The 15,588-nt window shown below is 36.6% G+C and overlaps 1 protein-coding gene and 1 pseudogene across 2 annotated transcripts in view; one reads left to right on the top strand and one right to left on the bottom strand.

Annotated features, from left to right (window-relative positions):
- The window catches only part of Rnf17 (ring finger protein 17), a 99,072-nt gene that overhangs the window by 24,141 nt on the left and 59,343 nt on the right, over nt 1–15,588 (top strand). For both annotated transcript variants that reach the window (XM_090342429.1, XM_090342430.1), the window contains exons 6-12: nt 347–447; nt 2,693–2,864; nt 5,140–5,216; nt 5,988–6,062; nt 8,547–8,680; nt 9,679–9,768; nt 11,748–11,906. In XM_090342429.1, coding sequence (XP_090198555.1) covers nt 347–447; nt 2,693–2,864; nt 5,140–5,216; nt 5,988–6,062; nt 8,547–8,680; nt 9,679–9,768; nt 11,748–11,906 — 808 coding nt within the window. The remainder of the gene's footprint in view (nt 1–346; nt 448–2,692; nt 2,865–5,139; nt 5,217–5,987; nt 6,063–8,546; nt 8,681–9,678; nt 9,769–11,747; nt 11,907–15,588) is intronic.
- LOC150057279 (NADH dehydrogenase [ubiquinone] 1 alpha subcomplex subunit 3 pseudogene) lies at nt 13,698–15,370 on the bottom strand (annotated as a pseudogene).

Below are 15,588 nucleotides of genomic sequence, written 5' to 3' on the forward strand. Positions count from 1 at the left end.
AGCCTCAGCACCACTTCCAGCTTTTTTTCTATGTATGTGGTACTGAGGAATCGAACCTGGGTGTTCGTGCATGCTAGGCAAGCACTCTACCACTAGGCCAAACTCCCTGCCCCACCAGTGAATATTTTAGTGGGGCAAGTTGCCAATTAAATTTCCAAAAAATGTCATGCTAGCATGTACAGGACATGAAGTTGAACCTTTAACTTATTTTGCTTATTGCTGTGTCATCTGTTGTGCTGTTATTTTGAAATGCCTAGAAGATACTTTTAACTTTCAAAATCACACTGTAACTTCTACAAAAATGAAAAAAAATACTAAAATTTAGATCTTTGAATTATTTTCCCAGATGCTTGAACAGACACAGAGCCAAACAAAGAAGGAAAAAGATCGTCTTATAGAGGTTGTGGAGAAACAGTTTGATAAGCTTTTTGCTTCTCTGGATTCTAGGTAATGTAACTGGAGTTTTAAGCATTGACTTGTCATTCTGTTCATTTTTTGAGATTGAAATAAGAAACTTCTAAACAATTTGAGCTTCTAAGCTTTTGGGTGTTTACCTACCAAAAGCTAAATAAATGACTTCAGAGTTTTAACTAATTTCTCATACTTAAAGCAGTTAACATAAGCTAGGTTTCAAAAAAACAGTTTTCAAAACCTGGCTTATGTTTTAGAATTCAAAAATATCATGGACAATACAAACATTACTTCCACATAGTTCTATCATTTTCTCATATGCTTATTTGCATAGTTCAGAAGTCTTTCTGACAGAAACTTCTAAACCAAAAATTGCTCTTTGATAAATGTTAAAGACACATGATAAATTCTCTCCACTAGGCATGTCAAGGAACAGACTCATAAAACTTGTTACATATTCAAATAATAGTAATGTTACTTGTCCATTTAACTATTTGATCAATACTTATTTTTCTTAGTACTCTGAAGGATAAACCAGAAAAATCACAAGGTCAGGACTAGGCTAGGCTTGGTAGTGAGTGAGAACCTGTCTCAAAATGAGCAAAAAAAAAAAAAAAACCTCTCCTTGCGATGCGTTGGCCCATAGGCTCAATCTGTGATGCATAAATTACTTCTTGTTGTTATTGAAGAAACCCGTAGTTTGAGGTTTTCTTGGCAGGTGTTATCCACAAAGTTACAACTGTAGCCCTTGGTTGACAGCACCTCACATTTGTTCTTTAATAGGTTACATATTCACGTGATGATATTCAAGTCTTCTAATCCCCATACATCATGTACATGGGTCATTTTTTTGCCTTTTTTAATGGAAATACATACCTAATATACAAAATTTCTCATTCTAACCACTTTCTTCCTCTTTGAGAAATGATTACATTTGTTCACATCACTAGCACAGAATGCTTTTTTACAGCTCAGTGACACAGGGAACCATACTGAGATTGACAGGAAGGCTAGAGGAAGCACTACATGGTATGACTCCATGATTCTTCATAGAAGCTGATTGGTATCTCCAGGTAGCATGGCCGCAGCACTGAAAGGCTCCTGGTCCCCAGGTGGTTGGCTGAACCTGAGGCCTATGGCAGTATAAGCAAGGCAGGCCACACCTTCACCAAGTGTTTTCTTACTTTATATAGTTGCTGACTGTTTTTCAGATTTCCTGGAAGATTGTATTAGCTAGTTTCTTATGGTGAATGAAAATTTAATTTGTGTTAAGGTAATTCTATATGATATAGAAAGATTTTGCATTAGAAGGAATGAGTAACAATAATCACCTTTATAAAGGAATATTTTAGCAATTACAGTTCATTGGAATCTTAAGTTTAGATATAGTGATACCTTTTTAAAATCTCATTAAATATTTAAGATGTATCTGCTAATAGAAATCTTAAAAATGCAAAAGCAAATCTTTGTGAATGGTGATTACAGGGCCAAGAGTTTGGCCTAGTGGTAGAGTGCTTGCTTGGAATGCATAAAATCGTAGGTTTGATTCCTTGGTACCATATACATAGAAAAGGTCAGAATTGGTGCTGTGGCTCAAGTGATATAGAGCTAGCCTTGAGAAAGCCTAAGGACAGTGAGCTCAAGCCTAGAACTAGCAAAAAAAAAAAAAGTGATTACAGATGCATATCAGTAAAGCAATAGAAACTTGAGGATAGACCCAGTGGCTCATGTCTTATGATAACTATTTAGGAGACTGAGATGTGAGGATGGATGTGCAAAGCCAACCCAGGAAGACAAATACGAGGACTCTTCTCTCCAACAAGGAGGGGAAAAGAAAACTCACAGAAGTGAGGTGTCACTCAGTGGTAGGGCACTAGCCATACAGCTGTGAGAAGGAAAAAATGAGAAGCCCTGAGTTTAAGTTCTAGTAATGGGACTTAAGACACACACAGTAAATAGGATAATTAGTGCCCGAATTTTTCTTAATGTTATGTAGAATGGTATAAAGTTACATTTACCTCTAATTCTGTTATATCCCTTTACAGATTTGCTGTTTCTATAATTATGAATACATAGACTTAAACTATTATGCAATTCTGTTCAATGACTAGCTGAAAATAGCTACTGAAATTGTTTCTAGCTACTACTGAGTTAATATGACTCATTTAACTTTTAATTCATCACCTAGTGAAATTACCTCTTTCAAACATTGTTCAGTCGTTGTAAATTTATACAAATGTTTATGAAATACTGCAAAATAACTTGAGTGTCTTCAATAAAGGAAAAAGAAACTGTGTGAAGAACTTGTAAGAAATACAGATGATTATTTGTCAAATTTAGTATTGACTAAAAACTACCTTGAAGAGAAAAAAAATGATTTGGATGCAGCTATGAAAATAGCAAGAGAATTGAAATCAGCACCTTCTTTGAGAACATACTGTGACCTCACCCAGGTAATTTTGGTAGTTCATGATATGAATTAGTTCAGTGGTAGCTCATTTCATAAATTTAGGACTTAAGAAGATTGTTTTCTTGATTCCTCTAATCTATGTAGGCACTCCAGGATTTAGGATGGATAAAGTATGTCTCAAGAAATACATTGTAAGTTGAAAATATTAAGTCAAGAGGGCATTTAACACAACTGAACTTTGGAAAATACCTAAATAGCACAATGCACTGTAGAGTGTAGTTTGTTTATTCCCACAAAGGGTTCTCTGGGGTAGCCAAACATTGTGAATGGGGGTCATACCACCTATCACTAGTTCAGGGAGAAGATCCAAATTCAAAGATCATAGTGTAGTTTCTTTTGATTATATTGCTTTTATGCTTGTGTAAATTTGAAGACACAAGGTAAACTGTCCTATCTCAGGGATCATCTATATTCACATTAATTTGAAGTTGTATATTTGAATATGGTCTTTTTTTGCCACTAAGGAAATGATACAATATGTGATCTAAGGGCAAATTGGATGACCCTGAGGTGAAAGTAGATTTTATATTAGTCAGTTTTCTGTCACTAGAACAAATAATTGAGACAATCAGCTTACACTGAAAGAAGCTTTATTTTGGCCCAGTTTTGAAGGTTTCAGTCCTTGGTTGAGTGGCTCCCTTGCTTTGAGTGTATGGCAAGACATCATGGTGGGAATGTTGAATGAAGTAAAACCCACTAACCTCAATAACCAGGAAGCAAAGGAGAGGAGGGAGCTGAGGACCCACTGTCCCTTCAAGGGCATTCCCCCATGACCTAACACCTCCCACTGGGCCCACATCTGAAAGATTTTCCTTACCTCCTAAGCACCATGCTGGGAATTAAGCATTCACCATGTACATCTTTGAGGGATTCTTAAGATCCAAAATATATTTGTAGGACATGTTGAATTTGTGTGTGTGTGTGTGTTTTGGGGCTTGAACTCTGGGCCTGGGCACTATCCCTGAGCTCAAGGCTACCACCCTACCTCTGGGCCTTGAGCTCTTTAGCTCAAGGCTATCCCCCTTCCCATGGAGCCACAGCGCCACTTTCTGTTTTTTCTAGGGGTTAATTGGAGATGAGTCTCTCGGACTTTTTAGTGCCCAGTCTGGCTTTGAACCATGATCCTCAAATCTCAGCCTCCTGAGTAACTCGGATTACAGACGTGAGCCACCTGGCTCATGTTAAAAAATTTTAAAAGAGGATAGTAAAAGTAGCAAACCAAGTGAAATTCTACTTTTTCTCATGAATAATTAAGATATAGTTGAACACTTGAACCTAAAAATTTCAAGATTCCATTCAGGCTTTTCTCTCCTTACATTTTCCAGAATTTACAAGGCTGAAGAAAAGTTGACTCATCTATCTTTCCATCACTTTGTACCTAAGAGAAAGAATTAGGAAAGGTTGAAATTTCTTTTTTGGTAGTACTGGGATATAGAATCAGAGCCTCATACTTGATTAGGCAGGAATTGTACTGCTGAGCTGTGCTTCCATCCAAAACTTCTTTCTTATAATTTAGCAGGTCAAGACTAATCATAGATTCTCTAGATTTCTGCTTTATCATCTAATTTAGATACTGCTTTATTGATGATTGAATTTTGGGGTCCTGGTTTCCATAAACAATGAAATGTGTGTGCACTAGACTGAAGTAAAACATTTGTGAAGTCATTTCTTTAACTGCTTTCCATGTCTTAACTTTAAAGGAAAGGTATAGAACTTTCTTACTTCGTCTCCTTCCTTTAGCTACACTTTTGACATAACCTGTGAGACACTGAAAGGTAAAGGTGATAACGTTTTGTCTTCTGGTTTTGTTAGGAAAATGAGGCAAAGAACAGAGCACTTGAAAAGAGTAACACAGGCACTAGATGAATCTACGAATTTTTCTCTGCTGGTATATAGTTACACTTAATTATTAGCCCTTATCTGTTGTTCTATATCTCCAGAACACATTATTTAAACATCATTTTTTTACTGTTCTATATCTCCCTCCATTTCTGTGTCCCCACCTTGTCCTCCCAGGGACAGATAAACAACCAAACAAGACAAACTCCATTTCCTGGAGTTCATTTCAATATTAAACTTCTTTAGGGAAAAAAGCCATAAGCATTGATTTGTTTGAAAATCAATTGTTAAATTTGACTACCAAAATTAACCCTTAAATTCATTAATAAAAGCAATAAGATAGTTCTTCTTCCTCGTTGAGCAGTGTTTGTGAAAAAAGAAAAATTCATGTATAAATAACACTTCCTTTTTGACTCTAGATTATTCGAACTCTGAAATTAACATTGGAGAGTGAATTATCCCAACTTAATTCTCTTAAACCAAGGAACCCTCCTAGGTGAGTAAATTGTAATTTGGGCAACCATAGCATAAAAATGCATTTCATCCTGAGTTTATTAAGATTGCAAGCGATTATATCTTGAAATTTGGGATCATAAATATGTTTCCCATGTTACCCATGTTAACAACTCAATTAAAATAGTTATAATTTATGATAAATTAGAAAGTTATTTATTTTTGGTGCCGGTTCTATAACTTGTGTTCAGGGCCAAGGCTCTATCCCTCAGCTTTTTTGCTTGAGCCACAGCTTCATTTCCAGCTTTTTTAATGATTAATTGGAAATAGGAGTCTTATAGACTTTCCTATACAGGCTGGCTTTGAACCTTGATCCTCAGATCTCAGCCTCCTGAACAGCTAGGACTATAGGCATAAGCCACTGGCACCCAGCTCATGTTTTATTTTAAATTATATTGTTTTAAGGACCACATAAGATGTGACTGTTGTTCTTATTTTACTATGTTGTTTCTCATCTTACCTTGTTATCTGATATATTATATGTATGTTTGTTTATTTGAAATAGGATACAGAAGGGGGGAAAATAAGATGAGGGGAGAGGGTGGAGAAGGGGAATGAGGACAAAAACATGAGAAGGGGTCACAATGATTGTTAACAAATCTACCTACTATGTGGCGAATATACTGTAACCCTTCTATTAATTACAATAAAAAATTTAAAAAAATAAAAAATTATGTTGTTTTGATATCAGCAAATAATTCCTGTTAAAGACAATAACTTATGAGATCACTTACATGCCAACATTTTGTTTTAGGTTGAATATGAATTGCAGTGAAATTATCTGCATGTTAAATAATATGGGAAAAATTGAATTTGAGGTCCCAACAAAGTAAGTGTTTATAAATTTTGTATGAATGACAATATATGAATTGGAACTGATTCAAGTGGTAGAGCACCAGCCATGAGTGAAAAAAGGCCAAGTGAGAGCATGAATCCCTGAGTTCAAGTCCCAGTACCAACACACACAAAAAGGTATATTCATATATATTCACATATGGTAACTTCCACAGGGAAACCCCTATTAAAAATTTATGTTAAAAATTAAAGACTGGCAGTATGTATCTGACAGTAATCTGAAAGACAAATTGATTATTCAAAAGTTGAAAAATAATTGAGTTTATGTAACTTCTCTATGCAATTTTGGTGGCGGTTTTTATGTTCAGTTGTTTTGTTTTGTTTTTATTTGTTTGTTTTGCCAGTCCTGGCTTGAGCTCAGACCCTGAGCACTGTCCTTGGGCTTTTTCAGGGCTAGAGCTCTACCACTTGAGCCAGAGCACCACTTTCAGCTTTTTTTTTCTATGTATGTGGTACTAAGGAATCGATCCTGGGGTCTTCGTGCAAGCCAAGCCAAACTCCCAGCCCTGTTTGTTTACTTTTGCCATTCCTAGGGGCGGGTGAACTCAGGGTCTGGGCACTTTGAGCCACAGCACCACTTGCAGCTTTTTCTGTGTATGTGGGACCAAGGAATTGAACTCAGGGCTTTGTACATGCTAAGCAAGCACTCTACCACTAGGCCAAGCTCCCGGCCTGCGATATGATTTTGTTGAAATTTTATTTCCTAGATACATTCTATCTGATATGGTCTTCTTTTGTGCAGCCATAACAAAATACATGAAAGTAGATAACTTAAAAAGAATAGGAATCAAGTGTATCAATGTATGTGAATTAATGCACCTTCTATCTGGCAAATATCATGTAACCCTTTTATTAATTACAATAAAAATATTAAAAAAGAATAGGAATCTATTCCCTCTCAGTACTGGAAGCCAATTATACTTAATTAAATGCATGTCTTCTATTGGAGGAGACAGACAAAATTGTATTTCCACTATATTTGTGTTTGTTTTATTCAAGTGTTTGTGAAGAAGCTAGATACATCATGAGATAAGTAAATTTAATTTTTCAGTTCATGGCAAAAATTGTGATTATAGATTTAATGCCCTACAATTGTCCAGATAGGTGAAGTAGATACATGTGAAGTAGTGGACAAAAAATTGGTTAGCTATGGGCTAGTGGTTACTGAATAAATATACCCAGTGGAATCAAGTCAATACTTAGGAATATTAGTTGTCTTCTGTCAGTTTTTCAGTGCTTTGTACTCTATATTATTTTTTGCACTTTATTTTGCCAGTCCTGGGACTTGAATTCAGGGCCTGGGCACTGCCATTGGACTCTTTTTGCTCAAGGCTAGCGCTCTGCCACTTGAGCCTCAGCACCACTTCCGGTTTTTTTCTGTGTATGTGGTACCAAGAAATTGAACCCAGGGCTTCTTGCACACAAAGCAAGAACTCTACCACTAGGCTACACTCCCAGCCCTGCACTTTTTTTCTAAGGTGATAAAATTAAAGAAATCACCATATATGGGTGGGACATGCTTGTGATGTAATGCTAACATTCAAAGGACTGAGGCAGGAGAGCCAAGAGTTTGAGGTCATAGAAAAAGTTCTAGGCCAACTGTTTCAGAGCAAAACAAAATCATAGAGATAGCCAGACATGATAGTGTAATCTTGTGGGCTAGACATGATGGTGTAATCTTGTAATCCCTACACATGCAGAAGAACCTTGAGAGACTATCTAAATTCCAGGCTGACTTAGCCTTTCGAACAAGAACCTTGTATTAAGTAAAACAAACACCTAGAACTTTTCTTGGTGCTTAAATGGATTTTGGAGGTTCCTTTTGGTATTTTCAGTGAGCAGTTTGTTCTGACTTACAGGCAGAGTTCTAAATTAGATTGTAGAAATTAGTTTGCAACTCTGCAAATTTATAAAAGAAACCATTGAACTTTTTGTGTATAAATTATATATCAGTATTTTAAAAAAATACCTCTGGGACTCCTGGCCAATCTTTAGTGTATGTCACAAATGAACTGTTTTGTGGGAAATTTCTTGGAGATGAATATTAAAGATGCTATACCGTTTTGTTTTGTGCATGTGTGCTTTTTTCTTGTGCTAGTTTTGGAGCTTCTTTTGCTTAAGACTAATGCTCTACCACTTAAACCACAGCACCACTGTCAACTTTTGGTAGCTTATTAGAGGTAAGAGTCACACAGGCTTTTCTGTCTGGGTTAGCTTTGAACTGCAATCCTTAGATCTCAGCCTCCTGAGTCACTAGGCATAAGGCCTGAGCCACCAGCACCCAGAAGTTCTGTGTTAAATAGATATTATCACCAAGAAAAATGATGTTGGATAGACTATTCAAAAGAAATGATATAATGGATTTTGCGACACCTACTTATCACTAGAAAGGGAAAAATGCTGACTTGTCTATCCTTACCAATGATGCCTCTATACTTCCTTTGCAAATGGAAACCAGTGACATATATTCAGAAGAGAAAAAGATTCCACCACAGGAAGAGATGGCTACAGTGACATCCCCCAAAATGGTTGCTGTGCTACCTCAAATAGGATCTACCCCTGATGTAATAATTGAAGAAATCATTGAAGAATGTGAGTGAAGATATAAAAGTGGGAAGATTTTTTTAACCTCTACTGGAAATTATTGGTAGCTTTTGTTTGATGAATTTAGCAGAAACATACCACAGTGGTAATCTTGTAGTAATTATGCACATTATGAATTAAAATATGTTGAGGGCCAGGGTTTGACCTAGTGGTAGAGTACTTCCTTAGCATTCACAAAGACCCGGGTTCAATTCTTCAGTACCACACACGTAGAAAAAGCCAGAAGTGGTACTATGGCTCAAGTAATAGAGCCCTCGCCTTGAGAAAGCCCAAGGATAGTCCTCAGGCCCTGAGTTCAAGCCCCAGGACTGGCAAAAAAAAAACCCCTGTTGATTCCATGCCCTGCTTAACATTGATCAAAGTTGGTTACTTTTTAATTTTAATGAATTTGTTAACCTCTGGGGTACAAATTCAATATTTGGTTTAATTGGAATATTTGGATTTATAAATGAGAAAGATATGATTAATGGAAGAGTTTCACTATGATTCTTAAATTAAGGACAGCTTCTCTTAAATCTTGGTTCTGATGAACTGTCATGAATATAATTTTATAACATTAAATATGTCACAGTTTGACAAGTTGGTATTTTGCCCATTAATAGAGGAATGAGAAAATGTGTAGTTCTTTACTAACAGTCTGCTTTTGAAGAATTTTTTTTAACATTTTTTGTTTTATGCAGAATGACTTTTCTTCCCACTATTTGGGTTTGAGTTCAAATCCTTGTGCTTGCTAAGCTGGCACTCTGACTCTTGATCTTTATTTCCAGTCCTCAGAATGGCATTTTGATTATAAAAACGGAACAAATCTTTTTCTCATTATTATTGCAGATACTTGAGTAACTTAGGATAACTTATTGTACTTTACTCTTAATAAGGGGTTTTGTCTTTCCTAGTATTTGTCAATTCAAGCGTAGTTTTTTAGAAACCAGTGTGTCACAGTCAACGTTAATAAAACTAGTGTAATTACCTTTCTTATTTTGATAAAGCATGCTTCACAGATGATTTTGTGGAGACTAATAGCTATCCAAAAGAGCCTCACCAGAAAGAGTCACCTATTCCTACTGGATCCAAAGCAGGTACTATAACAGTTGTCTGAGTTGATGGTTTATTATTTGTACAGTAACTCTTACCTAGTTGTTAATAAGCCAGATGCATCTTAAATTTCTTCCTTTCTATATTTTTAATTTTTATTTTATTGTTTCTATAAAGTGATATACAAAAGGGTTACAGTTATATGTCCGGTCATAAAATCATTTGTTTTCTATTCCTTTTTTTTCCCCTGGGTGGGGCTTAAAGTCAGAGTCTGGGCACGATTCTTAAATTTTCTCAAGGCTAACACTCTAGCACTCGAGTCACAGCACCACTTTTGGCTTTTTCTGTGTATGTAGTACTGAGGAATTGAACCAGAGGCTTTGTGCATGCTAGGCAAGCACCCTACCAGTAGGCCCCTCTCTCAGCCCATGAAAACATTTCTTTTTGGACAATGTCAGCCCTTCCCTGCTCTCTTCCAGTTCTACCACAAGTTTTATAGTTCATTTTCAAGATAGTGTAAAACCACTTCCCTTTTAATGTTCCAAGTTTTGACCCTGATAAAATTACTTCCAAATTTTATAATATTTTTCACATCTGCAACTTAACTATGCATATTTTTATCCCACTGTCAGAGCGCATTATATTCTTTTGTTGTCTGTGTTAAGTACACAGTTAAAATTATCTATTCTGTTATATCTATACTTGGCTATATTCAGCGCCATGCCTTTTCCTATTCTGTTTTATTTCTCCTTCGATAGTTTTGTGCATCTACATATATGCATATATTATTTTTCTAACTATAACAAAACCAACACTGTACTATACACACTTTTTTGTACCAGTAGGAATACTCAGCTTAATTATTTCTGGGTAAAGAACATTTTCTCACAATCCTAATGTTTTACACATCACCAAAGCATACACACTTCCAAAATGCTGCTGAATATTATGAGCCTTCAGTCACTTTGGCACACCTCTCTAATCTGATATGTAAGACTTGGGACTCAGAAGAGAGGGAACAGGGGACAAAAACATGAGAAGGGGTATCAGTGTTGAAGAAGTAATGAACCCAATACCTGACAAATGTAACGGTAGCCTCTCTATGCATTACCCTGACAATAAAATACAATTAACAAAAAAGACTTGGGATTCAGAGTGGCTATTAGTGGTCTTGGTTCTATAGATATGGTATAGATTGAATTAGCCTTTGTGGGCTCTTCTAGGACTTTAATCATTCCAAATATGGTCACAAATAAACTCTAAAGTTTTATAATGAAATAGTCACAAAGTTTTATAATAATAGTCATAGTATGTACTATGACATTAGAATTGACCACATTAACTACAATTCCTCATACAGAAGGAATATATATATGTACTCATATACATATATAATTTTTGGTCAGTCGTTGGTACTTGAACTTTGGGCCTGTGCACTGTCCCTGAGCTCCTCAGATTAAGGCTACCACTCTACCACTTCCAATTTTCTGGCAGTTAATTGGAGATAAGAACCTCACAGACTTTCATGCCCTGGCTTGGCTTTGAACTACTATCCTCAGATCTCAGCTTCCTCAGTAGCTAGGATTACAAGCATGAGCCACTGGCACCTGGTCCAAAATATATTTTTAAGCAAAATTTCAGATTACTAAAGAATTTATTGTCAGATATGGTGGTAGACTCCTATAATCTGAGCACTCAGAATACTGAAGAAAAAGGATTACAACTTCAAGACCAGTCTAGCATACACAGTGACTATGAGGGTAGTCTGTCCTTGAATGAGATCAATGCCAGTGTGGTCTGTTTGAAAACCATGGGTTGGGGTTGGGGGTGGGAACACTATTGAGGCTGGTGCTGGTGACTATAATCCTAGCTACCCAGGAGGCAGAGATCTAAGGATCACAATTTGTAGCTAGCCCTGGCTTCAAGACATTTATTTTAGAGAATATTACAATTAATCACTTTTTATGAATTATTTTCTAGATCATGTTTTAATAATATGGTTTAAATATTGATTTCTATCCAGGTTATCCAGAGCTAGTTTTTGTAAGCCATGTTATACATCCTTGTCACTTCTACATTCGGAAGTATTCACAATTAAAAGATGCAACAGTATTGGAGAAAAAAGTGAATCAAATCTGCAATACAAGTTTACACCTTGATCTTTCTGATACCTTGGAGCTAGGTAATAAATGATTACTCAAAGTTGAACTATCAAGTTTATTTAAACAATGCACATGTGACCAGTCACATAGACTTGCTATAACACAGATTTATTTTCTTCAAGTCAAATAAGCATAAAACTTTAAGAACTACATAACATTGGTTAAAGTATTTAGCTAGGTTAAGTATTAAAATTGAATGTTGGCACACAAAAGCTCCAATCTGGGTTGAATTGGTTTTTTGGTGTTTTTTTTTTTTTTGTTTTGTTTTTTGCCAGTCCTGGGCTTGAGCTCAGGGCCTGAGCACTGTCCTTGGACTTTCTCAAGGCTAGAGCTCTACCACTTGAGCCTCAGCACCATTCTGGCTTTTTCTTTTGTATGTATGTGGTACCGAGTAATTGAACCCCGGCCTTAGTGCATGCTAGGCAAGCACTCTACCACTAGGCCAAACTCCCAGCCCTGAATTGTTTTTTAAATTACGAAACAAGTTATATAGGTCCCACCCTTTGATTCCTTTATCTCTTTCCTCTCTTGCTTTCCTCATGTACATGTTGAACACTTCAGAAATTTAATGACACCCATTCTTAGGACTCTTTAGAGCATAGGTAATCAACACTATCTTTTCATTCTAAGGGTATGCAAATTTATCATGCCGTGGTTTTTAAAATTGTTACCCCAACACTATTATTTTTATCCTCAAATCAATAAAAACTCGATATCTTTTAGTTTTATTATCCTTCTCTGTAATGTGATAAAGCTGTGATTTATTAAGGGAGTATTTTTCTGGATGCCTAGATATCTCTATACATATATAGACATATATATAGCTAACAATAAATATATGTAGCTAATAATAAAATATTGCCTGCTTATGGTAGTAGTCTAAAGGAATGGTTAACTCTTAGGTTATTTATGTAGTATTTCAGAATGTCAGAAGACTAGGAATTTTCATAAACTTCTGACAAAAAATTTAAAACTTAAAAACTTTTTAGAAGCTAAGTGCTGATGGCTCATGCCTATAGTCCTAGCTACTCAGGAGGCTGAGATGTGAGGGTCACAATTAAAAGCCAGCCGGGACACAAAAGTCCATGAGACTCATCTCCAGTTAATCACTAGAAATTCGAAGTGGCACTGTTGCTCAAATGGTAGAGCACTAGCCTTGAGCTGAAGAGCTCAGGGACAGCACCCCGCTCTAAGTTCAAGCCCCATAACCAAAAACAAACTTTTTAGTTCTATATCTAACAGGAAAGAAATATAATATCAAACATACTACAAATGTTTCTCTAAAAATGTATATATACCCTTATAAATGCAGTTTAAGTTCAGAAAATATTCTAAGTAAAACTCACTGTTTTAAGTTGCTAATGGTAGATGTTCAGAAAATAATTATAGCTGATTTAAATGCTTGTTTATATTTGGAGAAATAAATGACAAGGGAAGAAATATGATGGTGTTACACATGGAGAAGAGGTCCTTTATATTTGAAGAATAAGAAATGGTTTCAACAGACTTTACCAATTACAAGAAAGAATATAAAATTAAGAGATTATTAGCTCTATGGAGATGAAAACAAGAGGGGATGATTCTAATCAGAAAGACAAGACATCCAAGTTCTCACTTTTTATGTGTGTATTTATGCTGGTCCTGGAGCTTGAACTCATGGCCTGTGCATTGTCCTTAGACTTACTTATTCAAGGCTAGCACTCTACCACTTGAGTTATAGCTCCATCACTTCCAGCTGTTTTTTTTTTTTTTGATTCACATTTTTATTGAGGCCACAGGGAAGGGGCTCACCTCCCTGTCAGCAGAGCTATTCACAGATGCTCCAACCACTCCAGGTTGGGGCTTTTGGGGTTCTGGAGGTGGCTGGGCACATCTGGGAGATTCCCATCATCTGGTGGGGGTACTGGGTAGCTGCAGGGTGTGGCTGTGATGATCCTGTTGGAGTACTTGGTGTAGGGGTGGAGTGCAGGCAGGATGATGGTGAGGCCCCTAAGGGCGAAGGACACAATGAGCACTGGCTCCTTGCCCCTGACATCCTTGAAGAAGGTGTTGATTTGTGCAACAGCTATCAGCTATCTTGGTCTTGGCCTTCTTTTTTTTTTTTTCCTTGTAGTTTTGCATGGACTTTTCCTGCCTGGCTTAGCTTCCAACCATGATCTTCAGATCTCATCCTCTTGAGTATCAGGATTATATGAACAATTCTCACTTTTTAACTTAAGCCCAAAATCTACAATGAGGAAGATGGCTCAAGGTGGTAGATGTGGAATAAAAATGCTGCTGTTTTCCTAGTGCCATATCTTCCCTTTCTCTGCTAATTTTTTTTCTTTTCTTTCTTTTTTTTTTTTTTGTGGGTCATTGGACTTGAACTTGGCCTGGGCACTGTTTCTGAGCTCTTCAGCTCAAGGCTACCACCCTACCCTTGAGCCAAGCCCCACTTCCTGTTTTCTAGAGGTTAATTGGAGGTAAGAGTCTCAGGTCCTTTTGTGCCCGGACTGGCTTTGAACCCTGATCCTCAGATCTCAGCCTCCTGAGTAGCTAGGATTACAGGCATGAGCTACTGCTCCTGGCCCAAATTTCTTTTCTAATAAACTTTTCTATCATAATTTTTAAAAATGGAAGGCTGAAGGCCAGATGTGCTAAAAAACTTCATGAGAATTAAAAGGACCTTTCAATATTTCATTCATCCTGCTTTTATTACATATGACCACTGTATTTAATCAGTGGTCAAGGCTTAACAAACCTACCTCCAGTGCATGGCTTAGTTAAAAGGATGAAGTTCAAGATAACTAGTGTTTTCTTGTTACCTCTTAGAAGTACCCGTGTGGCCAGAGCTATATTTGTAAATACAGCTTCTTGCCTCTGTTGGGATAGAAAAGGGAGATGTTCCCTTTTCTGCCACCATGGAACTCAGTGTTGACACCTTCCTAACAGAAATCGGTATATCAAGGTAAAGGTATAATAAAGAAAAGTGGAAGAGTAAGCTTAATCAGTATGCATGTATAGAATTGCTACAATTTTCCTTGTACAATTAATGTATGCTAATAAAAGTCTTAACAAAAACTTCAGAGAGAGAACTTCTGAGGAAGAAACAGTGATGGTGAGAGGATGGTGGTCTGAGAATATTTCTTCAGTTCAGCATGTCACCTACCCAACATTTCAGTTTCCTATATACTGTCTCATTAGTGTTACTGTAAAAGCAAGAGCATGGGCAATTCTTATGGACCTGTCACATTCAGACCTTTTGATACCTTAAAAGTTTAACAGAGAGAAAACAAAGGCTGCTTAGGAGAGTGAGCAGTAGGTGCCGGAAACCAGTTGTCCACGGGCTTCTTCTTTAATCGTTTTCTCCTAACCAATTTGTCATCTGTCTAGTCCCAGATGAGTTATTATTCTTATCACTAAGCCCTTAGTTTGTTTTCCCCTCTTTGAATATTGAAAGGCAGTGTGTGAAATGCCAAATTTCTTTATTCTTACTTGCCTTCATTATAGAAGATAATCAATGCCTGTTACTGTAAACTTAATCATGTATATACCCAAAATGGTATGGATTGTGTGTGCACATGAACACTGATGCACAGTGTGTTCACACACACATCAGCAAGGCTAGATGGTTTTCAGTGTCCCAAATACAATGTATTATAGAATTTTATTTGCCTTTCTTCCTTGAGAGTCTTAATATGAAAAGTGTTATTTAAAGACAGC

Source organism: Megascapheus bottae, chromosome 11 (assembly GCF_031878675.1).
Source record: "Megascapheus bottae isolate mThoBot1 chromosome 11, mThoBot2.hap1, whole genome shotgun sequence".
Taxonomy (NCBI): domain Eukaryota; kingdom Metazoa; phylum Chordata; class Mammalia; order Rodentia; family Geomyidae; genus Megascapheus; species Megascapheus bottae.